The sequence below is a fragment of the Hemicordylus capensis genome, chromosome 6 (genome assembly GCF_027244095.1).
Source record: "Hemicordylus capensis ecotype Gifberg chromosome 6, rHemCap1.1.pri, whole genome shotgun sequence".
Lineage (NCBI taxonomy): Eukaryota > Metazoa > Chordata > Lepidosauria > Squamata > Cordylidae > Hemicordylus > Hemicordylus capensis.
Genome location: NC_069662.1, coordinates 57,888,765 through 57,914,355, shown reverse-complemented (window position 1 = coordinate 57,914,355; position 25,591 = coordinate 57,888,765). Strand labels below are relative to the sequence as shown.

The following is a 25,591-nucleotide window of genomic DNA, read 5'->3' as shown; positions in this document are numbered from 1 at the left end:
GCTTTATTTAGATTAGTAATGTCAAACTGTGTGTTTAATATAGGTATTAGGGCCAAATTCTTCAGCACAACCTTTACTCAGTGGCCTGGTTTGCCACATAAAACTGTTTCTTCGCGACTGAAGCGCTCTCCTCTTCTTCTAAAGTGCCAGCAAAACTGTATGTGGTGTGCTTTTCTGCTTCCAATGTGCTGACTTCATGCCTTAGCCCCAAGTAAAGCATTCCTAGAATTTCCTGAAGCAAAGGGATTCTTCTCAACCAGGGCCAGAGTCAGGTTTTGGAAGGCTTCCCGGCAAAGCCCTCAGCAGGTGCCCCCTGACTCCTGGCTGAGCAAGTTGCCACACACGGGGTGTGGAAAAGCAGTCAGAAAAATCTTCAATGTTTTTCCTTTGGAGGAAGCCTAAAACTCCTCTTTGAATTTTGATTTCTCCTTAAAGGAACCCTGAAATTCTCTTTCGAACTTCACTTTGGAGAAACTTGAGCACTAGACTATGGTGGCTGTGGCACTGCCACAGGCAGTGGGGCAGAGGAACAAGTTACTACCATGGCCATAAGCTCCCTGCAATTGGGCTAAGCTTATCAGTCCAGGCGGCAGAGGCAATGGTGACAGCAGCAGCTCCTTCTTCAGCATTGCCATGGGCAGTGGCGCCATTTTACAATTCCCAGATACCTTGGCCCTTGACATGTGTCATAGCCATGGGACATCTGGGAATACTAAAATTCCACCACTGCTGAAGAAGAGTCTGCTGCTGCCCACTGTCACCTGGTAAGCTTTCTAGGGCTTAATAAGATAGCTTACTGGTTAGCAATGGGCAATGCAGCACTGATGGATTTCACTTCTTCAGCAGCACTGCCATGACTGATTGATTGATTGATTGATTGATTGATCAATCATATTTGTACACCGCCCCAAACTTTTGTCTCTGAGCAGTTAACAATAGCATAAAACAAGTTAAAATATATACAAAAACTTAAAACAAGTTAACGATTTAAAAATCACCCACAAATTGAAACCTTAATTTTTTTATATATATATATTTTAAACATTAGCAGGCAAGTCAGGCCAGTCCAACAGACAGGTTAGACTAGGGGAGGCCAAGCCCCTTGCATCTGCTATGCTTCTTTACTACTGAGCATTTAAAATAATAATAATAATAATAATAATAATAATAATAATAATAATAATAATAATTGAGAAGCATTCAATCCAGCTGCTTTGCATGCAGAAAGTCCCAGGTTCAATCCCTGGCAACTCCAGGTCAGTGTCCTGCTAGCGGGGCAGTTAAATATTAAAAAAACCCTGAATTCTTCACGTATTTGTAAGCAGGGGCAGGTCGATGGATTCGAAGAACCTGTCTAACCCTTCGTTGCAGAGCCTCTGAGCCTCCAGGAGAAACTGCAGAGCTCCCCACTCCCCAAGGTTGGAGGTCCCATAGCTGCCATCACCCTCTGCCTTCAGTCACCTGTCACAGCCAGCCACCTGCTTTGGAGCCACCTCCCCTGGCTGTGCACATCCTCCTTCCATCGGCCAGGTGCCTGGAAGGAGAATGAATGCAGCCAGGTAAGTGGCTGACACCAGCCACCTCCTTAGGCCACTCACGTGGCTCTGTTCATCCTTCTTCCATTGCTCAAGCCCAACCGATGGAAGAAGGATGGGCACAGTGAACAACAGAAGGAGGTGGCTGGTGGCCGGCACCAAGGGAGCCCTGACCTGAGGGAAGAGCGAGCTGCCGAGCATGCGCCAAGAGTGGGAGGGCTGCCTGTGTTCTGAACACAGGCCGCTCTCCCTTTGCACTCTCCCCTTGCTGTATTCTGAACACAGGCCACTCCCCACTGCCCATAAGATCATGAGGTTTGGCTGAAATGCTGTCAGCTATGTTGCCCGCTTTCCTGCAGTCGTGGGAACTAGGACGGCTCCCAGTGGTAAGCCCACTTCAGTCCCCCCCTTAAATGAGGTTAAGTTCTACTGATTACCATTCTACTGATTGTGTGCCACCATGGCGCAGCTCTGCACTGTGGCAACACATGAGTAGACCCCGCAATCAGGAGGCAACAAGCAGCCACCCGGCCTCGGGGAATCTCCCCAGAATGCCCCCTGCGCTTGTGTGGGGTTTCCTGGGACTTCCGGCCGTTGGGTGGCCCCCAATCCCTGCTGCCCCTACCGACTCTGTGACAGAGCCGGTGGTTGTGTGGGTGGCCAGTCCGGCTGCCCAGGGACAGCTCCCTGCTCATCTGCTCAGCCCGCTTTCCCCGCAGAGCCCGTTAATGCTCTCCACACTGCTCGTGTAGATCGCCTCAGTGACACCAGCCTGAGATTTGGCAGAAATGTTGTCAGATATTTTTGTTTTCAGAAAGTAAGTTTTGCCATATCAAAAATGCAAGATGGTAGCTAAAAATAAATAGGGTGTAGCGATATAAAATGTAAAAAACAAAGCCATTTTTTAAAATCTGCATCATAGTGATACAAATCTGAGATTTGGCAGAAATGTCCTTAATTTCAAAAAGTAAGGATCACCATGCCAAAAATCCAAGATGGTGGCTAAAAACAAATATATATATATATATGGTGTTGCAATATAAAACGTAATTTTTTCACACAACAGAAGTAGAGAACAGTTCAAATCACTCATGGGTGGACTAAACAATGTAAGTATGAAAACTTATTCTATCAACCTATTCAGCAATTAAGATATCTGCTAAGATAATTTGGCTCCTTGCTCATATTAAGAGGCTGACACACAGATTTATCCATGCCAAAAATGCGGTCAAATTGAGTTGCAAGAATGTTTTTATCAAAGTGAACGACACAGACGTCATTGCCATATCAGTTCTGCCATCACTAAAGGAGCTTGGCCTTCAGACTGTGTGGGTTTCTTTTGGAAGAGGCACAAAGCACTGAAGGATTCCGGTCCATGAGATCGCGGACACATTAGGGCCTGATAAAAATAGTGGACTACCCTTCTTCCAGGTATCCACTGGGTGTGATACCATTACCTATCATCATTTTGTGCCAAAGGCAAGAGGTCTGCATGGCATGCATAGAATGTGTTTGATGATGTGTTAAGTGTTTTCACAAAACTCAGTCAGCATCCTGGCAGTAGTTGAAGACTAAGATCTTCACATCTCAGAGAGGTTTGCGGCAATCATGTATAACAGAGTTAATACGGCTGGGCCTGTAAGTGATGCAAGACTGGAACTTTTTGCAAGAAAACAAAAATCCTATTTTGATATTCTGCTGATCCAGGATGCCCTCTTACTGTATTCAAAGCAGACTGTATACCAGGCAGGAACAGTATGCGGCAAGCAACTGCTTGCAAACCAAACATGGCAAGTCCTGCTGAATGGGGATGGACAAAAGAGCAAGGCGCATGGGGAAAACCTTTGGACAACACTTCTTCCTGTCACAGGATGCTTCAAGGAGCTTACGAAATGTGCCTGCAAGGTTGACTGCAAAGGAAGGGGTGAAGTAAAAGTGGTCTCAACTGCACTGGACTGAGTAGCTGTACATGTTTGGATTATTTTGTTAATTCATAAACCTTTTTTATGAACTATTTCAATATTGTGTTATATATTGTGTTCAATATTGTGTTCCTCATAAGAACCAGTTGTTGGACTGTATAGTAACGTAAAACATTGTTATTTACGATACATTTACAACAGAAATAATTTCAATTTCATAAGAAATATGTTCTGCTGCAAATACTGATGCTTAATTCCATCTAATAAAATATATTCCATACAATTTGAATGCTATTTTTTTCAGTTTAACCTTGGTCTGTGGTGAATATTACAATTAGAATGCAGTTGTTTTTTTAATAGGCAGCCATATTTATATATAGTTGTGTGAGTGTGTGCACACACACACACAACACACACACGCAGATGCACGCACACACAGATTGGCACCATTACTGATTTCTACATGCAAAATCTTTTCTTATCATATTTGTGATATTGTAATATTTGTGATTTGTGATATTGTTTATGCATTTTTGGCTTATAACATCCCTGCCAATTTCCATATCTGTCCATGAATGCAGTAAAATCAGGGTTTTTACAAATTGTGTTACATAAGAGTAAAGCCATTGGAAACATGAAACAGCTGGGAGAGATCATCAGGAGATTTGGTGCAGGGTGTTATCGGTATGCTGATGACACCCAAATCTATTTCTCCATAGCGCTTTCCAGATTACACCCTGCAACGGGGTCACAACGTATCTCTGAAGTGTGCTTCCACACTTCCTGTGCTGTGACACACAGTCCCTTTGCTGACAGCAGGGGGCTGTTCATATTTCCAATGCCTTGTTTCGAATTTAATTGCAGCAATATAATGTATATCTGGCGTAATGAAATTGCTGTTTTTTCAGGTTGTTAATTTTCGTGAGACTGATCACATTTTGAATGTGATTTGCCTGAACAAAAGCATTTTGCGACTGTTGAGCAGCTAAGCTGGAAAGCACCCAGGTCAACATCATCAGGAGAAGGCATAACCTCCCTAACTGCCTGCCTGGAGGCAGTTGTCGCATGAGGACAGCTGGGAAACACCCCAGCGGCACGCTGTCTTAGCTGGAGGGAGCACTGCCGAACTTCCTGTGGTGGCCAGTGGAGGAGGAACAGGTATGGACCTGCGTTACATGCACATCCCTATTAATGACTTATGACTTGCAACTTACTTCAATCAGTTTGTTCTTTGACCACATAAGCAACTTGGAAGCCAAGCCAACTTGAAAAGGAGGCATTATCTTGGAACAACCAACTGGGTAGGAAGCACCACCTGCGAGTGCAATAGAAAGAGGCACATGAAGATGAAGTGGTGTCAGACCAAATCTGGTTTCTTCTCCAACCTCTACTGTTGGACCATCCTGATGTCCTTGTCTTTTATTGTGAAAGGATAAGGGCTGAGTTAAAGGTTTCTTTTTGCCACCAAAAAGGTTTCTTTTTGTACATGGGAGCTCCCATGCAAACTGAGAATTTGCACTAGAACCCTGTATATCATCATAACAGGTTTTGTTCCACACTTTCATTTAGTGCCAGGTACTGGGAGCAACACAAAAACCTGGACCTACATGTTGCCCTGCCACTTAATGGTGCAGCAGGGAAATGACTTGACAAGCAAACCACAGGTTGCCCGTTCGAATCCCCGCTGGTTTGTTTCTCAGACTATGGGAAACACCTATATCGAGCAGCAATGATATAGGAAGATGCTGAAAGGCATCATCTCATACTGCACAGGAGATGGCAATAGTAAACCTCTCCTGTATTCTACCAAAGTAAACCACAGGGCTCTGTGGTCGCCAGCAATCAACTCAACGGCACACTTTACCTTGACATGTTGCATGATCCACTAGTAATGTCTTTCCACTTGGAGGTGACTCCACCCTCTGTGGTGACTACCATACAATAGATAAGAGCAGCAGATTTTACATGGGAAACACAGATTGATGATACAAATGGGTTTGTCCTGTTTAATATGAAAGAGACCATTGTAGTTTGTGGGTATGTGAACTTAGAATTTTTATCTTTGCTTTAGCAAAGAAAATATACCTGTCTGTAGGTCAGATAATTGAAAATGATGAATCGCAGCAGAAATTACACAGAAACGGCAACTGGTTAATGTGGACAGGTTTGTCCTGTTTGAAAGAGATGTGTATGCACTGCCTATGGGAATGAATGACTTCCTCTATCTTTGCCCTTCTTTTTATCAATGACAGATATCTATCTTGGGACCAGGCAACTGAGATGAATGAAAGGATGAATCCCTATATTTCTACAAAGAATAAAATCTACACACAAGAAGGCCATCATTAATAACGTTTTATAGAGGTAAGCTGAAAAGAAAATCAATGGAAATTCTAAAGTTCCACTCAGCAGAAAACGTTTTGTAAGTTGTACTTCGTTCTCTTACCGGCTTTCTCCTTACCTCTCCATGTACATATGAATGATAAACATATAGAGACAAAAATAATCACAATTTAAATTTTAATATTTGAATTCAATCAGATAGTATTTCTACAGAAATATTTAATGCTGTTTGTCATTGAGGACTACTGAAATATCTACTGAAGACGACAAATATTTTTACAAATATTTAGACTCAACTACATATAGTAGAACAAGAGAAAGGGTAATTATTCAACAGGCAGTGCAGGTTATTCATAGAACAGAATCAATCACTGGATTGTCACATATGAAAACTATACAGCCCCAAATACTGGAAAAATACTCATGAAGACGTGAGATCACTAAATTGTCATTCTTCCTCTTCCATTGATTCTCTCCACCCCTTTGCCTCTCTGTCTTCATTTCCATACTGTAAAGTTGCTTATAGTTTTTAAAACAATAGAATAATGAACATTCGAATGTCAGAACAGCCCTGCTGGATCAGGCCCAAGGCCCATCCAGTCCTGCACCCTTTCACACAGTAGCCTCCGAGAAGCCGACCCCAAAGGCAAGAGGTGAGGGTATGCCCTCTCCTGCTGTTGCTCCCCTGCAACTGGTATTTAGAGGCTTCTTAGGTTGGAGGTGGCTTATAGACCTCAGATTAGTAACCACTGAAATACCTGTCCATCCTCTGACTTCAGTCAAGTTTATGTCCATCATAGATTGGACATAATTAAAAACAACAACTAATGACATCAACAACATATTTTTTTCAGATTTATAAAGAGAAAGTAGATACCTTACCCATGCAAGAAAAATACAGTGCTGTGGAAATGTTTGTCAACCCCCTAGGATGGTCTGTATGTTGGCACAATTCTTATTCAAACATTATTAGATCCCAAGCTAAACCCTGATAAGAGAGAAAGGCAACCCCATTGAATAAGTAACTCAGGCAAAAAGGATATATTTTGAATATTCCTCCAAAAGAAAGATTCAACAACAAACATCCTTGTGTGGAAAAGTATGTGAACCCTTCACTCAGTAACTGGTGGCACCTCCTAGAGCAGCAATAACTGCAACAAAACGTTTCCTGTAATTGGAGATCAGTCTTTCACATCGGTTTGGAGGAATCCGGGCCCATTCTTCTATCAAAAACTGTTTCAGCAATGTGACTTTTGAGGGCTTTCATGCATGAACAGCTTGCTTCAGGTCTTGCCACAACATTTAAAGAGGGTTTGGGTTGGTATTTTGAGTTGGCCACTCCAACTCAATGTAATCTCTTTTTCTTCAATCATTCTGTGGTAACCTACTTGAATGTTTAGGGTCATTTTCTTGCTGCATGACCCACTTTTGGTTCAGCTTCAGTTCACAGACAGATGGCCTGACATTGTGCTCTAGAATTTTCTGATCTGCAGCTGAATTCATGGTTCCCTCAATGATGGTGCTGTATTCTTTCTAGTTAAACGCAAAACCTTTGTGTTTTGTTGATTGGTCATTTGTCCCAGTGAGGATCCTGTAGAGAGTGTGGGGAGGAGGAGTCAGAAAGAAAAGGAAGAGAAAGGAGAAGGATAAAAATGGAGTTGCTTCTGAATAAAATCTTAGTTAAATCAGCATAAGATTTTTTCGTGTTTACAAGGGAAACATTTATAAAAGATGGCGAGCCGTCTAGGTCCTGATGCAGCAAAGCAGCCCAAACCATAATGCCTCCACCACCACGCTATCCTCCCATGAACACTATTCCCATTCAGTTTTTTCCTGATGAATCCTCTCATGAACCCTCACATCAGCCACACAGAGAGAGCCCTGCAGATCTTGAGATGTTAGTCTGGGGTTCCTTGTGACTTTATGGATGATTTTCTCGGTTGATCTTGGGATGATGTTGGCAGGACGTCTGTTCCTGGGTAGAATCACTGAGGTCTTCAGCTTTTTCCACTACCTGTCTGACAGTGGATGGATTGAACTCCAAATGCTTAGAAATGGCTTTGTAACACTGACCAGACAAATGAGCCGCAACCCCACTTTTCGTAGGTCCTCTGGAATTTCTTTTGATCGTGGCATGATGAGTTCCCACTGACTGTCATGGTACAAACCTAACTCTGGACTTTTAGGACCTTTATATAGGACAGGATGCCCAAATGTTGCCATGCAGCTTTCCTCTGCAGGATTGTTTGCTTGTTACCCAACCCAATTAGTTAGGCACCTGATAGCCCCTTAACTGTTCTAACAGCACTAGGGGTTCACTTACTATCTCACAGACTGATCCTGAATTAGTTTCATTGTTCCCACTTTGTACATTATTGTGTCTCAAGAAATACAGCATTGTTTAATTCAAGCCCTTTTATTGCATTAAGAAAGACTGGTTTCAGTTATGCAAGGGTATCATGGTAAGACCTTGCAGTGTGATTCTTGTTATTGGGGTTCACAAACTTTTTCTCAGCACTGTACTTAGTTTAGTGGACTGCCCACGTATTGGGACCATTGGATTTTTCTGCCCAACTGGGAATCCGCTGGGGGACAAATGGTAAGCCCCAGGAGAACAGATTCAGCTTCCAGACTATTACTTGCCCGAAAGTAAGTATTAGCCTCCAGGCAAAGGCGTGTCACAGCAGTTTAAGTAATTGTGACGATGTTCCAACAGAACAAATTTCCCGTCAAGTGTAATGACAGTTCAAGTGCAATTATACTATCTTTAAAAAAATCTTAGTCACTTGATGCATTTGCCCTGGGATTCGTAAGTCTTGAGAGAGATACAACCCAGGGCTGATTCAAACTTGATGCAGCTACAGAGAAATCATGTCAAATGACAAGTGTAGACATACACAGACAGTGATTTTTCATTGTTAGCCATCATACTTGCAATAACATCAAAGTGCCCCACTGCTTTGGAAGAAAATCCCTGTATAAAATCTGGCCTAATTCTCTGCCACTGTCAGACTCAAGTTGAATTCTGGGTAGATAATGAGGAAATGTCATTCAGCTACAAAACAAATTTAGCTGGCTTTCATTTCTATAAAACAACTTTTAAAAGGTGATTTGAGTAAAATCACCAAACTACAAAAACAACAACAACAGAGACCCATAAAGTAAGAAAGGCATACATAATATACCCCATTTCAAATAATGAGAACACTATAGATGTTGAGCTATTTATGCAATACTAGCTGGGCCGGGCTCAGACCATCTGCGCTTCCGCCGGCCTGCTTCATCGCCTGCCTGCTCCCCCCTCCCCCACGCGCTGCTTGGCCCTTTCTGGCTGGCGGGCTGGCCAGAAAGCCGGCCTGAAACCACCTCCCACCCGCCCGCCCGCCCGCCAAGTCCCAGTGGCTGGGCCGGGCCGCTGCCGCCTACTCTCGGTGGCCAGCCTGCCACTGCCGCCTGCTGCTCTTGGCGGCCAGACTGGGCCGCTGCTCCCTGCTCCCGCCGGCCGCCCACTAGCAGGAGCAGCGCGCTTCTTCTGCCCCCACCCCGCCTGGCGTTTTCTGGCTGGTGTGCCGGCCGGAGAGCTGGCCCGTCGCCACCTCCTGCTCCCAGTGGCCAGCCCAGCCCGCTGCCGCCTCCTCATCCCTAGTTTCGTCCCCGTCACTAGTCTGGCAGCTCCTTGTAAACTCTTGCGAGAGCTGCCATACATGGAATTAGCGATGGGTATGCGTAGGAGAAATAAATATATAGATTATGTTCCCTGTGAATCTAAGCATTTCATATTGATCTATATGTATTGATCCTAGGGTATATAGTTAATGGAGAACTGAGCTCTTGCTACACCTTTTTGATGGTAGCTGAAGAGAGCAAGAGTCCCCTCCATCTTATATTCCTGAATGTATGTCAGTGGGAAAGAATCTGCTCAGTATGCTTTGGTTCTCAGACACTGTGCCTTGAAGACCTTGTAACTTGCAACATAGTATGGATTCTCTATGCCTTGCTTTGTTCTGGCCTACTGGTCAGGAGAGGTGATGATGCTGGTATCTGAACTGCCTCCTAGAGGCTGCATAAACACTCCTTTAACAATGGTAGTATTGTAAGCCGGAGCTGTACTGCCGGACTGCCTGGCTGGCTTGTTGTGAATGATGATGTATTCAGATGTATCAATTCATTTATAAATGCTTTGGATGGAAACCATCTTGGGTCCATCTTGTTTTGGGGAGCGATTCCCTTGACGGTCACTTTGTTTATTCTACAGAAATAACAAAGCTTCTTTGATCTTTCAGTCTCCTCTTGGTATGTATGGGAATCGGCTATCCACTACCAAGCAGAAATAACCCGTCGCAGTTATCAATTACATGATTTATATTTTATTTTAAGGTCTATTACTTGTTTTAGCAGTTTGCATTCATTTTATTATCCATTTTTATCATACACATTGGCCCAATTAACATATAATGTGGGACCATGGGTCCAATGGACCCGTGGTTCCATTCCCCACCCCACTCCAGCCCTCCTGTCCGATTTGGAACATTATGGAGAGCAGGGCGTCTGCAGAGAGCTAGAATGAAGAGAGGAGGCGAACTGGCTGTGCGGGCTTCCTTCTTGCATGAAGGAAGAACAGCCCACACAGCCATTCATGGCTGGAGAAAGGAAGGAGCTTCCTCCCTGAGGTTACAAGGAACGCAGCCTGCTATTCTGCATTTGGACGTAACACAGGCTGTGTTCAACCTCAGGCTAGGGTGAAGAAACTCATCACTACAGCCTGCGTGTACAAATCAGAGTTTTAAAAAGCAAACCTCAGGTCTCTCTCCTCGCAGAACCAGAGTTTCCTGCATTTGGATGTACAGGGTTGGGAACCTCTGGTCCCTTAAACTCCAGTTTCACATTACATGCTAATGCAGCCATTATTTGTTTTTGTACCCCTGAGGAAGACCTACAGTTGAAATGTGTTGGATGTTCTGCACAAAATAAAGAATTATCTTCTGGCATCAACTTGACATCTGTCTAACCCTAGATATTATTTAAGCCTGGCTTCTAAGAATGTTGCTGGCCTGTACTTTGAGAACGTTTGATTTAGTTCTATAGATTGCTAATGCCAATTCAGATTAATGAAGGAAACCCAAGATGTGACTATAGATCAGCTCAATCAGTAGTGAATTTTCAATGACCCAAATTGTGCAATGGCACAGGCAGCCTGAGCAACAGGGTGGCCTCTACATGGCTACTGTCTGGCTGCTGCTCAGAGAGGCTGCTGCGAGAATCAAGGAATCTATGTCTCCATTGAGCCAAGCACTCTCACCTCCCCCATCCCATTTCCTCCTTGAGAAGGTGAGTGTATGGCGGGGGGAGGGCTCTGGAGGAGAACAAAAGTGCCTCAGAGGAGGTCCTGGGTGGTGTGTGTGTGTGTGTGTGTGTGTGTGTGTGTGTGTGTGTTGGTGCATAGGAGCACAAACACACTATGGCACTATGGTTTTTGTCTTTGCTGATGGGGGGAATTGTTAAAGCCTTCAGTAACGTCTCCCCTCTCCCATCAGTAGTCCACAGGCTTCCTCAGTTGCTGCTGTATACAGTCTTTTCAGCTGCAGCAGCCCGCTTGAAAAGTGTGAGGGAGAGGTGCATACAGAGGCGTAACTAGGGAAAATAGCGCCTAGGGCAAGCACTGAAATTGCGCCCCTGTCCAAACAGGAATGATGGGACTTGTAGTCAACAATATCTGCAAATCCTTGTTAAAAGGAACACTGTACCATCTAGACATGGTTGTTGATCAAAACCTGAAAACATGAGCCATCTCTGTAAAAGACTTAGAACAACAGTCAGGAGTTATGCGAGGATTCCAAGTGTCATTTTCTCTGTCTCATCTTATTCTTTTTTTAAAAACATGACTTTGTCCTAGAGGATCACCTGCCCAAATAGCCACTAGCAAAATAGGGGAAGAAGAAGGTGGTGGTGGTGGGGGGGGGAATGATTCCTGCCAGCCTTTGTCTTATGATGACTGTTGGCTCATGATGGGGTATATGTGCATTCACCACACCAGTGCTTACTTTGACATCAAGAGGGAGGAGGATACATTAGTTTGCCACACTAGACAGAGGCAGTTGAAACAGCAGCAAGACAGCCAAGTTCTGCCAGGGCCAAAACCAGCCCCTGCCAAACTAAGAAATCGTTGTAATTTGCCCCTTCCTGTCACAAGCAGTGTGCTGTTCTTTTATTATTGACTCTAACTCTCAAATATCCCAGTCAAGGATGGAAAATTCAGGGTCCATTTACAAGAGACACATTTTCTACATGGAAGTTTCTTCTGTGCAGGTGTTGTGCAGAAACCCATGTGTAGTGACTGCCAGGGGCATAGCAAGTTTGGAATGGGCCAAGATGAGATTTTAAAATGGGCCCCCAGCCCCTCAAAGTCCAGGGCCTCCACACATCCCAAGGATTTAAGTCTGATATTTCAAAATAAGTATGCTGTCTGGAAATACATTTCACTGAATAGACACATGCACACTTCACAGTATATAGTGATATACATTGAGTACTATATATTTGTGCTACTTTTAATGCCTAGAACACACTAGCAATGCTAATTATTAAAATGGACCCCTCGCTGCAGATTAGCAAAGGAGACTTTCAACCATGCAGGGTGAGCCTATGTTTGTTTTCTCAGAATTCTGAACAAATTCAGTCAAGTTTGATTCCAGGAGGTTTTTCACACCAGGCTTTTAAAGCCCTTTAACACACATCTCCTCTGGAATGGAGGTGCTGCATTCACATGTTGGCCAGATTGACCCTGAAGTCCCTGCAAGTTATTGGGGAGCAGTTCACACACAAGAAAAATAAAATAAAATAAAATAAAATAAAATCACAACACATGCTTCACAGTTCTCACTCAGACCTTCTGGACTGCAAAACAACTTGAACATAAGTGCATTTATGAATGAATGAATGAAAATAAATAAAATATACTTGTTCCAGAAGTGTTTGTAATTTTCTGACATGAAACAAGCCACTTATAGGCCTTTTTAGATAGTTTTTGTTTTTAAAGCCAGCACATTTTCCAGTCTGTTTTAAATTAAATATTCAGAGACTTCCCAGTCTCGCCCCACCCCCCCATATCGAAGCCCTATGGCAAGCAGATCCCTATATATGGGGGTAACCACAAAAAGGAATTCACAGCCTACCTAGCAATAGCTGTTCTGGATGGGCTGGTCTGGGCAGAGGGTCTGCTGCCTGCTTCCTCCCTCCTTGCTTGGGGCCTACTCGAGTTCAGGCTTCAGGGAGGCCTACTGGGAGGCCTCTCTGGAAGCCCCGCCCACCCGCCGATCAGCTGAGAGGCGGGGAGAGAAGAGCTCTGCAGTTTGCAGGCCTTGCCGATCCTAGGCCTCTTTGCCGATCAGCAGAGCTGGAGGCAAGTGGCTGGGGGGCCCTGGGGCTGGGCAGGTGGGCCGTGGGGTGGGGGTGGCAGGAACTGGCATGGCGCCCCCCCTAGTTCCACCTATGCACACACACACACACACACACTTGCTATTTGCCCCCCAACGTCTCTGAAGATACTGGGGAGAGACATTTGATCTGCACAGTGCATCTAATTGGGGCAGGGCAACATACTGTATCTTGGACTAGCCTGCCATTTGTAACCTGCTGGCAGTGGTGGATTAACACACAGGCAAAGTAGGCACTTGCCGATGGCGGCAAATTTTGAGGAGCAGCAAATTTGCCTATGCATTAATCTGCCACGTGCACTTGGGGGGCAGGGGAAGGTTGAATCTATGAAAACTTTTTAAACCACCGCTGTGTGAAGGCAGCAAGAGCTCCTAGTGGGCCCGCCTGCCTCCCAAATCATGGCAGGTTGTCAGGCTGTCTTCGTAGGTGCATGTGGCAGGATGGTGGCGGAGATGGCAGTGAGAGCTCCTCCCACAGGCCCACCTACTTCCCAAGTGGCACGTCTGGTTTGGGGGCCTCTGCGCACACACATGCAAGGCCTGAAATGGGCTGAAAATGTTTTTAAAGTCGATTTAATTCCTCCCCCCCCCACCAAGCCCTTTACTTGTAAAGGGGAACCCTTGCTGGAGTGGCAAATCTCTGGTCACCTATGGGCTGCATATAGCTTAATCCGCCCCTGCCTGCTGGAGCTTCTTCCTGCATTTTGCTAAGCTTGTAACCAGTGGGTCTAATTCCTCCCCACTGCAGGGTTCTCAACCATAATCCGCTGAAAGTCATTGATGATACCTGATTTTACAAGCTTCCCTCACTGAAACTTCTGTAAGTACCTGAAATGAATTAGTTATTACCATGATCACTGATTTTTCTGCATCTTGGACAGACACTCCTCTTCAGGGCCACTGTGTGGTCCAGAAGAACTCATCAGACCTTTCCCATATTTTTTTTTGTCATGGTAAAATCTGAGGGTACATTTCTGACTATGTGAAAGTACCTCTGAGTATATGCAGAGTATAGGGCATTTCCCTGTATCCTGTTTTTAATGCAGGACTTCAACTCTAAAATGTGTGATATAATTAAAAGAAGAAGCGAGTTTCTTGGAGTATGTGCAGATTGCCAAGTTTGTTTTGAGCCAAGATTTTGTGCCTGGAATGTAAGAATTAATGATAACGAATTAAGCTCCTTTGATCATGTGCAGGCTGCTTTTGTGTCATCACTGAATAAACTAGATCAGCCCTCATGCATTTGATCCTGGAGATCCAGCTTGCTGGTCGGAGGCATGATTTCAGGGCAGGCTGAAACTAGTTACTCAGTGGTGAGAAAAATACACTCTGCATGTGCTTTGAAGCACTCTTTTCTTTAGTACTGTTGACTAAACAGTACTCCAGGGCTAAGACTCCAGAGCTAAGCCATGATGCTTTCTCCCTTTTCCATTCTGCCTGATGTGGAGTTGTGTGGTTCCAAAGCAGCAAACCCAACAAGCTTCATGAAATTGAGACTCCCTAGACATTACTTCTGCTACACCACACTGGCTTTCTCTTTCTCTTTTGTATCTCATGATATCTGGCATTGGCATTGCAAAAATTCTCTGTCCTTATTTCAGAGACCTTAGTTCCACAGAAATGACCCCAAAGATACTGGAGGCCCTGCTCCAGTCATCCCTGCATTTGAAGACTCTGTAAGTACTATCTACACCCCTTTTCCTTTACTGGTTGCCAAACGAGAGAAGAAAAGAGACAACTGGAAACGGGGAGTCAGCCTTGTTTTAACCCCCTCCTACTCCTCAGCCCTCTAAGTAGGTAGATGGGGCGACTTCAGAGGCTGTAGTTTTTCCTGTGAGGAGGACGGCTTACCACTACTCACACTGCTAGCAAGTTGTTAGCCAATCCACACTTCTTGCCCAAAATGCTATCAAGTTTTGCTGTAGGAATGGAAGTCATGCTAGAGTGGTAGTTTAGAGAACAGGCATTCCTCAGAAACTTGACAGGGGCTTCTCAGCGAGGTGGTCAGAAATGAGAGACAAGCTTCCCTGAAGCCAGGGGTATAGTGGAGGGGGGACGCGCAGGGACGGAGTGTAGGTACTTCCCGGCTTCTCTGACTGTTGGGGTGTGCATGGCCATGGGGGCTGTCATGGAGAGTGCCTCCACTTCTGAATTTGCAATGACATCACTGCCTGAAGCTTGTCTACCACTACCCAACTTCCCCCTGAAATATGGAGCTACAGGATTGTTGGGTGTGTTCTAAGCTGTACGCTCAGTCTGTGTGGACCAATGGTGCGGGCAACAGCCCTGGCCAGCACCCTGTGTGGGTTGAAGGAGTGCAGGAACATTCCCCAGAATCCTCTGCAACACACAGGAAGTGGCAGATATGCAGGGAGTCTGTTGCAGACAAAAAATCGGAAAAGATTCCCTGATGGTAAAAAGTTTGAAAACCACTTAGCTAAAGTAATGAGTATCTTTGGGCATCATGTTGAGACATCTCCCAGTTCTGTCTTCTCCGGAAATATCTCTTCATTAAAAAAGGGTTCCTTCCTTCTTCTCCTTCACAGGCTGTGTGCTTTCCCTCACCAGCACTCAAACACAAATGGAGTGGGGCCATAGCTTAATGACAGAGCTTTGCACATGTGGGGTCCCAAATTCACTCTCTGGCACTTCCAGTTTAAATAATCTCAGGGAACAGAGCTAGGATAGACCTCCATCTGAAGCACTGAAAAACCATTGCCAGTTAGAGTTAGAAAGCACTGAACTCAAGGGGCCAAAGATTTGCCACAGTATAAAGCAGCTTCGTACTTCTTCGTCAAGTAAATATTTCATCAGAAATTATTATCTCTCACAGCAAAGGGAGGAAGATAATATCAATTATCTCCCTCACAGCAAAGTCAGCTGCATCTTCTTCAGTATATGGAGATGGGAATATCCCTTCATAGGGTAGTTTGGAGTTAGAACCATTTTCTGAATAGATGTGGGGAAGAGGATATGTGGAGAGGCCCAAAAGTGCGGGTTGGCATGGCACCCCCTTAAAGGACTGGATTTGGTGTGGGGGTTGCTGGTTACTGTCCTCTTCTGCAAGAAATGCCAAGAAGTTGTGAGGAGTTCTGTCTTTTTCCTCCACAGCATCTTGCCTAACAAGATGTGCTGCTGTCTTTGCGGTATGAAGGATGGCACTGAAGTTTTGTCTGATACGATTAAGTTGGACTGCACCGACACATGTACCACGAACGAATCTCTCTGCGGTAGGCCAGCAGTAGTTTATGAAATTCTGTATTGTTTGAATGTTAAAGACAGGGGAATAACTATAGAAGGGCAAAGGGAGACAGTTGTCTGGGGACCATTGCCTTGGGTGGGGGCCCAGAGGCAAGTCACATGACTGACTCCCCCAGCCGCGCACCCACCCGGGCTTCCTTCAGTTGTATTCATCCTCCGAAACTGATGTGAGTGTTAATATCTGGAGCTACCAGAACAGCATGTCTTTCTCTAATACCATTACATGACTTGTATTGTCCACAATTTACAAAACCTTTTTAAAAATAATTGAGGATGGTGTTGTTTTGTGGGACATATATACATTTTACTATGCTTTTTGTTACCACTATTTAGCCTCATTTAAGATTTCTTTACTTCATGAGCTGAGCTTCAGTGAGGGGGGGCATTTTAAAATCTTGTCTCTGGGCCCACTCCAACCTTGCTACACCCCTGGTTAAAGAGCATTTCACAATTTTCCCTCTAAGCAGAAAAAGAAATGTTGCAAAATGAGCTCATTGGCAGAATGTACTAATAAAGAACACCTCACATGGCAATGACCATAACTGCATAAAAATTAAAGCAGATCTGCGAATGTCTCCTTTTGGAGATAAAATAATTTTTGGACCTTTACAGGTCTGCTTTGATTTCGGGAGTTCTTCCCTTGGTAAAAAATATGTATCTTTCCTCCTTGTGTTTTGTGCAGAGTGACCTCTGAAAGTGTAAGGGCAATGCTTTCTAGAGGCCCTTACTATCCTTTTCTGGGGGGTGTCAGCTGCCTGGGACTCTAATTATTTTTCATCTTCGATTGCCAAACCAGTAATCTTACTCCAGAGAGCAAGAGTAAGTTCTTATTAAAACAAGCAAACAAACTTGTTAATACTTACTGAAGAACTGAAGGGTGAACAGATATTAGGGCAGCTCACATGATCACTCCTTGGGTCAGAGAAGCAACCTACCTATATTCTGTAACCTTCCACGCTCCCACTTACTGATCATGTGTCATTAAAAAACAAGGTGTGGGGTGAGGAGTGATAATCTGCTAAGCGATATCTGGGCAGGAGAGCTTCATCCTAACCAGCAGCTGTAAAGTAAACGTAAAGTTGCTCCGTCAAGTCAGTGTTGACTCCTGGAGACCTCAGAGCCGTGTGGTTTTCTTTGGTAGAATACAGGAGGGGTTTACCAGGGCCATCTCTCCTGCAGGATGAAATGATGCCTTTCAGCATCTTCCTATATCGCTGCTGTCTGGTCTGCTGTCAAGGCACATGTTTCTTTCCTGCTCAGTATCCCCAAGCATGTTGTACCTCCGTCCACATTGGCCATGCTGCTTGATTCAGCAGTCACATGCGTATTGCTTTTGTTGGACCAGGATCCATGAAACTACAGCCCTGGGTCCCCTGGTCTCTCTGGTTCCTTTGACCACACTCCTGTTCTCTCTTTTCCCGGAGAGAAAAGCGTCTTCCCCATTATGCTGTTGAGAGACAGAATGAGCAATTGGGGAAGAGATGGCAGGTGGCGCTCTCTCTCTCTCTCTCTCTCTCTCTCTCTCTCTCTCTCTCTCTCTGGACATTGTGTTAATGGAGCTACAAGGCTCTTTGTTGTGATTTTGCCAGTCACACTTATAGATTTTCAAACAGCTAGAAACTTCCTTTAAAACAAATAAAGCTGAGATTTATGCTGCTTCCAGCAGCAATAAATGGTACACGTTTAAGTGGATTCTTACTGACACTACACATACTCCCATAGGTTTCCATGCTGCTTCTTAGTAGCTGCTTCTTATTCTCAGGCCACACACTGCTCACAGACCGTATGCTATTTTCTCAGCGCCACCTGTTGGCCAGCACTTGCATTCCATTCTTTTACTATGTGGTGACTGCAAGCATTGGCTGGCAGGTGCTGCTGAGAAAATAGTGCAAGGTCTTTGATCAGTGTGTAGTCAGAGAATAAGATCTTCATAGAAAGCAGTTTAGAAGCTATTGGGAACATTTGTACTATCAGTAAGAACCCACTCTGAACTTATGCAGAAGCTTTCAGCATCACACAGTTGATTGTGTCTGGAAAGTACCCTATGTGCACACTAAGACTGCAACCTGGACATTCTCAAAGAAGGCACCTTTTTTGGAATTTGGGAGTCACTTAGCGGGGTGCAGAAGCAAGCACACAGAGATCACAAATTGCAATTCCCTGCTGCACCGATGCAATTTGTTGGGAAATCCTGTTAGTTTGTTTTCTTGCTAACTGTTGCATCCTTGCTCTGCATGTAATTGACAGGATGATATGCACTAATACATTCGTCCATTTACAACTTCTCTTCTTGCAACGTGCTAATCTGAGCATCAAGTGCCTCTGGACTTTGAATGATAATGTTCCTTTCTTCTTTTTTCTGAGCAGAGAAAGATGAGGCTTTGAACAGGATGCAAAAAGAAGTCATGAAGGCGTTGGAAATCAGGAAGCTGAATGCCAGCAGTACACTGAACATTGTGCCTGAGAAACTTTTACACAGCAACATAACAATGAAGGTCACCGTGAGGCAGAGAAACACCAATTTAGGTGAACTCAACCCACACCTTTTGAAATCGGTCCAGGAATTAGGTAAGCTGAAACCTGAAGAGGTCCTGCAAATCAAGTGGAATGACACGTCTGAACTGAAAAAGCTGTACATGCTGGCCAATTTGCTCCAGATGGCACTTACAGAACAAGTTATGGAAGATAAAAGGGGCAGGCAAGGGGAACCTCGCCAAATAGCACGCCGGTCTGCTTGGAAGTGGTCTCTTATGCAGTTCACAACTAGCTTCCCCTTTTTGACAGCTTCCATCATGGTGGATAATGACGCTGCTGACTTGACTGGCCGAGTACTTATCATTCTGAAACATTTCAATGAGTCAAGCCATCAAGACCACTCTCTGCATGAGGAAGAAACAGCGGCTCCCAGTACCACTACCACCACCACTACCACCCCCACTACCACCCCCACTACTACCACAACTACTACCACTAGCACCACTAGTCCTACTAGTCAGAGTTTGCTGCTGGAAGGTACGTCCTGCTCTTCCCAAAATGAACCTAGTGAAGGAAACTCAGAGCAGACATCAGATAATGCACCATTAATGGCAAAGGAGGTGCTGCTCAACCAGCTCATGCATGGAACTCAGGAAGGTGCTGTGCCCCAAATCCCAGGAGATAACGCAGAGGCACCCCAAATCCCAGGAGATGACACAGAGGTCTCCTTAAACGAAATCTCCCCTGATATAACATTGTCCCATGAGACAAACTGGGAGCATCATGAACTGAAGACCACTGCTTGCCACAAGCTGAACATCTTGCCCACTGATGATGACTACTTGCTTCAAGGGGACCTTTTTGAAGCTGAGTTGAACAAGCGGCTATCACCCCTTATCCCAAACACACCAGTGAGGAACCTCATATCCCACACACTCCGTATCCTCAAAATGGACTGCACAGTGTCCAGGGTCCAGCTGGCCTGTGCTAAGCTCATCTCCAGAACAGGTCTCCTCATGAAACTATTCAGTGAGAGAGAAAACCTCATGGATAACTCCGCCTTGTGGAAGTCATACTTCTTGTCTATGAAGAATGTCTCCAACTTGGCCACAGGAAGTCCAAGAAAACTGGGGAAATCTGAGGTAAGAGGCAAACCTTGTCAAGCCTGAGGGGTTGTCAAGACTACTAATGGGTTGTCGGGAGCTTGGGCAATAATCAGCTGACCTGGATGTGGCTCCAAAGCTGCTCACTGGGTGTGAACAATGGGAGGCAATGGGAGTTCACCTGACACTGGCTTCTTGAAAGCATAGAGTCAGCCTATTAAACATTTGGGTTTGTTGTTCATGCTTTATTTTAAAATTTAAATAAACGCAGTTCTGATTTTGACACTGCCTTTAAAAAGTGGTTTGGTAACTGATTCGGTCAATTTGAATTGGTTTTGAATCAATTTAAATTTATTTCATGCAGAAAATACCAAACCCTTTTTGCAGAATATATTTCATGCAGAATAATGTCAAACTCTCATGCAGAATAAGAATATCAAACTCTCACTTGTATCTGTAAAATAAGTACCATGATATCACTTGAGAAACAATGAGGTCATTCTTACGACCAGCTCTAGCTGGGCCAGTGCAGCCCAACCTGGGTAGAGCTGCTCATGAGAAGCACCAGGATCGGTCCCAATCCCAGCAGTCCTCGACTGGGTAGTCCAGGTGAGGTAGGAGGGTGTCCATGCACCCTCCTCCCTCACCATCTGGTCATGTGGGCAGCTGGGCTGCTGACAGTTCCTTTCAGGCTGCTGGCAACCATTTTAATGATAGACACCAAGGGAAGGAACAAGCCAGCCTCTAGAGTTTCTCAATGCACAGTGCTGCTCGTGTGGTGCACTGTGGAATTCCTGGAGGCCAGGTTTTGCTTTCCCAGCCTCCAGATTGCTGCACTGCTCATTGCGGTGGCGGTCATGTGGACAGGCAGATGAATGGTGAGCCTGGGAGGGAATGGAGGTTGTGCAGGGAAAGGTAGTTGTGATCCTGCCGCTCCCGCCACCCTCCCCATCCTCTGCCCCAGTGGTTGTGTGAATGATATATTTTTAAAATATATTTTCATATATATATATATATAATCTTTTTAATGTATATTTAAAATTTTAACAGAATTTTTCATTTCTGTTAATGGTTTTTACAAACAAAATACATGGAACAGGATTAAAAGAACAGGAAAATAAAATATAAAATGTACAATTAAATAGGTTGTTTTGAACCGCATTATTTAGCCACTTTTTTTTTAACCAAAAGCCTTTTGTTGAAATAAGAGCCGCCCCATCTCTGGCAACTTTTAAAAAGTCACTGTGAAGACATATTTATTCGCCCAGGTTTTTAGTTAGATTTATAGTTTTAATATTTTTAATGTGGAATTTTAAATGATTTTAATGTTAATGATTTTAATGTTTAAATGATTTTAATGTTTAAATGATTTTAATTGTTTAATTGATTTAATTTCTAAATGATTTTAATTGTAACCACCCAGAGTCACAAGTTTGGGGCAGTATAGAATTATGTTAAATAAATAAATAAACTAGTTGCCACTTTTTGTGATAAGGGGTTTGGCTCCAGTTCAAGGCAACCAAGAGTTTAGATTTGGGTGCAGTTTTGGTACACTGAACACAATTCTGAACCCGTTTTTCAGTTTAGGTTGAGTTTTGGTTTGACTCCTTCCTGGAAAATGGCTGAAAGTGGTTAGTGGGCCACTCAGCTGTGACTGGGTAGGTGCAAATTGGCTCAAGGGATCAGCATCTGTGGATATGGCCTGCAGCCAAGGGCCACAGCATGTAAAGAAGCAAGAAATCAAAGGCAAGGAGAGGCAGAGTCAGGTTGATCTGGGTTGAAAGGGACAAAGTAGAGTGGAATGAGGTTTTTGCACATACTAGAAAGCTGATAATATGGTTTTGAAGAGAACTCAAGGTGGAATGAAAGAATCCACATGGCCTGTGTGCTCTCATGCTCTCTCTCGCTCATGCGCTCTCCCTTTCTCACACTCACAAATACCTCCCTTGAATGGGGGCGATTTTTGCACCTTGAACTATAAACACCTGCAAAACCTATTTGACCAAAGAAGACACTGTGCCATAAAAATGACTTTGCACAGCATGAATGACAATGGCTCAATCATACCACTTTCAGCTCTCTGGAATCAGAAAAAAAAAATCTAACATCTATCTTTATCCTGGATTGTAGGATTTTGTAAATGTTCAGTATTTGCTTTTGAACTTTGGTTTGAGAGGTATTCTAAGAAGGAATGCAAATCTTAAGCCTTTTTCATGTATACCTGTTTTTCTAACATAGCAACATAGAGACTAATGGATGATGAAGAGGAACAAATTAAAATTAAACAACAGCAACAAGAAATTAGCAGAAACAGAGGAGCTCAGGTGCAGGTTACAAACTGTGGTGCTGGAGCAAAGAAGATTCGTAATTATTCGTTATGACATTTAATAAGGAAAACAGAGGCCAAAAAGTTCATTCTCTAGGGCCTGCAAACACCCTGTGGCTGTATCTGAGAGGAAGCATGTGGCTGAGAGGCAGATCATGGGTGTTTCCAGATGAAGAAATATTGTGTTTGAAAATGGAGGTTCTTACCACTTCTGCATGATGCCTTCAGATGATGTCACTAACCATCACACAATTTCACAGCACCACCTGCTGGCCATTTGCTGCCAATCTGTGATGGTCTCAAAAGACTTGATTTCCGTCATAGATTGGTAGCAGATGGTCAGCAGGTAATGCTGTGAAATTGCACGATGGCCAACAAACTCGGCAGATCACCCCGTGGAGAAATTGTGTGAACTTCAATTTTTAAGTAGAGTGGTTCTGTTTGGCAATTCCCCATGTCTTGCATTCAGGAGAGCTCAGGTTTAATCTCTAGCATCTTAGTTAAGGCTTCAGGGCTGAGAGCAGCTGTAAAATGGAGTAGACAGTACTGGGCTGAATGGACCAATGTTTGACTTGGTATAAGACAATTGCATATGCCCATATGAGAGCAAGCTCAACAGAGAGCAATACAAGTGGTCTTTTTTTTATTCTGAGGAGAGAAAAAGTAGAAACACAAAAAAGCCTATTTTCCATTTTCCTTCTCTTTGTCCCACCTTGCAGATTGGAAGCCAGGGAATCCCAGAATATGGCTATGGCAAAAAGCTGTTGTTTGCTATTTCAGTGACTGCAGTGATAATAATTATCATTTCAGTAATTGGGCTGACTGAGGTAAGCTAAAAATGCATTTTTAAGTTGGAGTTATTAACTGCCGTATCCAAGGGCTTGGGATGGGAAGCGAATGTCCCCCAAAGACACAGTCTCCTCCAGCTGAGGAAGAACTACTATCACATTGGATGTGCCAAATACTCATGCTTTGTAGAGAGCTTTAAATTGAGCCAGAGTTCATCCTACCTCATCCTCTGGTGGACTCAGCTGCTGTTTCTAATCCCAGAGCTCAGATCTGAAGCGTGCAAAGACAGTAGGGCCTCTGAGCACGTTCAGTGTCTTTCCCTCGCCCCTGAATAACCACAGGCATGTCCTCACAACAGGGATTAGAGTTGGGAAATCCAAGCAACAATGAGCTCCAACACCTCTCTTTTTTTGGAGGACTATAATTATAGGAATGCTTACAAACCCATGTCTTGGTTGTCCACCCAAATCATTGGCTCTGGCCAGATGCAGGAAATCTTTACGTGGTGGTTGGTTGCTCATGATCTTTCCTCTCTTTTTCTTGACAAACAGATCTGCTCTCAGCGTTCTGCAGCTAAGCATGGCACCCCTCAAGAAAAACGGTAAGCCTTGTTCAGGAATGCCTGGTCTTCTGTGATTCTGCAGTCTTGGGATTCTAGACACAGGACCTGGTCTCAAATGCAAGATTTGGGTGTCCACTTCCATGTTAAAAAACAAAACAATTATTTAGCCCATAAGGCAGTAGATGAAAAGTTGAAAGTATGCGAATAGCATCTGCCAAATCCTCCAGTGTTTAATGGGCAGAGCTTCTGTATGCTGCATAAGCCTCTGGCCTATTCATCTAACCACACACTCCCCAGCCTTCATATTCCAAAACCTCTCCTCCTATTGTCATTATGCCTTTTCCATTTTTGACATTTCAGTGTACAAATCTATCCCATCTGTGCAATTTGCACAACCTTTTTCATGTGTGGGAAAAATTGATACACCAACTGTGAATAAAACTAAAAATCACGTATCACCCATTTCTTTGCGATAACGTTTCTGTTTGTTCCATTCTCTCCCTCCTCCATCTCCGAGCATTCCAAGGCAAATGATCAGGCCTGGGTGTTATTTAGGAGTGTGCACGGACCGGTTCGGAGACCATTCTACTGGCCTCCGAACCGGTCCGGACATGGGGTGGTTTTGGTTCGGGAGGGATAGGGTGGGGGGTTCCACTACGGGCGGGGGGGGGCTTTACTTACCCCTCCCACCCTTTCCACTTTTTGCGCTGTAAATATCCCAAAAAATCCCGGCGGCAGGATTCCTCGCCGCTCACTTCTATCCACTACGATGGGTCCGGCGGCGCCGCTCCTCCGTGTGTAAACAATCGGGCGGCAGGGTACTTCCCTGCCGCCCCTTTGAAGCCCCCTGTTGCTGCTGCTGAAGCCCCCTTTCGCCCCCTTAAATCTCGCCCGGACCGGCTGCGCTCTCTATAAGCGCGCGGGCGACAGCGAGACATACTCCTGCCTGGCCCTTCCCTGCCGTCTGCGAAAGTGAAGCCTTCTCCTGCCGCCCGGATTTTTTGGGATATTTACAGCGCAAAAAGTGGAAAGGGCAGGAGGGGTAAGTAAAGCCCCCCCCGCCCTTAGTGGAACCCCCCACCCCAGTGCCGGACCGCAGCTCCGCGGTTCCGTGCACACCCCTAGTGTTAATTTCTTCTTTTTATTCTCCTTCAAAGGACGTTTCTGGGCAGAAAGAAGAAAGGAGCAGAACAGGTAAGGAGATAGCTTATGTTCTCCAGTCATCAACAGGAATATGGATTTTCTGGAAACGTTTGTTGAAATTTATCTGAAAAAGTATCCCATGCAAATGTTCCCACATTTGCCTAAAATTTGTGGGAGGGTTTCTCTAAAAAAATAAATAAATACCGTAGAAATGTTCCTGATGCCCTAAATAGATTGAGATCTAATTTTGCGTTATTTGATCTGATTTTGCAAGTTATTGATATAAAAAACCAACAACTCTACACCATGTTAATTTCCCTTCACTGTCCCTCATATGATTTTCAAGTAGCCAAACAGAAATTTTAGAAACAGAGATTTTTGTCTTCACCACAGCAGTATTCCTCACTTTACCTTTCTCTGTAGGAGGCTATCTTCCATTGACTTTTCTGTGAAAGTGAATTTTATGTGCATTTCTAAACTATTTTATGATGAGAACTAAACCTGCTTCTTGTCCCAGTGATTAAGACTCATCCTCCTTCCCACATAGCCATGTTTCTTCATCTGTATGGCCCCATTCTGGGTTTTTCTCTTTGGCATTCTAATGTCAAGAAATGGTGGGCGTTACTATCATATAGCTAGGATGTTTTCTAGACGTCAGTAAAAGATGCTACATATAGAATTTGCGAATAAATACAAGCC

At 44.3% G+C, this 25,591-nt stretch overlaps 1 protein-coding gene and 1 long non-coding RNA gene across 10 annotated transcripts in view; one reads left to right on the top strand and one right to left on the bottom strand.

The window, feature by feature from the left end:
- Positions 1-13,175, bottom strand: part of LOC128332041 (uncharacterized) — a 54,238-nt gene extending 41,063 nt beyond the window's left edge. The window contains exons 1-2 of the long non-coding RNA XR_008310527.1: positions 12,973-13,175; positions 4,672-4,772 (exon numbers count right to left, since the gene is read on the bottom strand). This is a non-coding gene — a long non-coding RNA (uncharacterized LOC128332041). The remainder of the gene's footprint in view (positions 1-4,671; positions 4,773-12,972) is intronic.
- LOC128332034 (leucine-rich repeat-containing protein 37A-like) overlaps positions 4,387-25,591 on the top strand; it is a 38,375-nt gene continuing 17,170 nt past the window's right edge. The window contains exons 1-9 of one of the 9 annotated variants that reach the window (XM_053266241.1): positions 4,387-4,615; positions 5,710-5,821; positions 13,982-14,053; positions 14,835-14,909; positions 16,345-16,463; positions 18,862-20,111; positions 23,118-23,225; positions 23,739-23,788; positions 24,907-24,943. In XM_053266241.1, the coding sequence (XP_053122216.1) occupies positions 14,854-14,909; positions 16,345-16,463; positions 18,862-20,111; positions 23,118-23,225; positions 23,739-23,788; positions 24,907-24,943 (1,620 nt within the window). In that variant the 5' untranslated portion in view covers positions 4,387-4,615; positions 5,710-5,821; positions 13,982-14,053; positions 14,835-14,853. The other 8 variants (XM_053266242.1, XM_053266247.1, XM_053266239.1 and 5 more) reach the window with 8 other exon arrangements.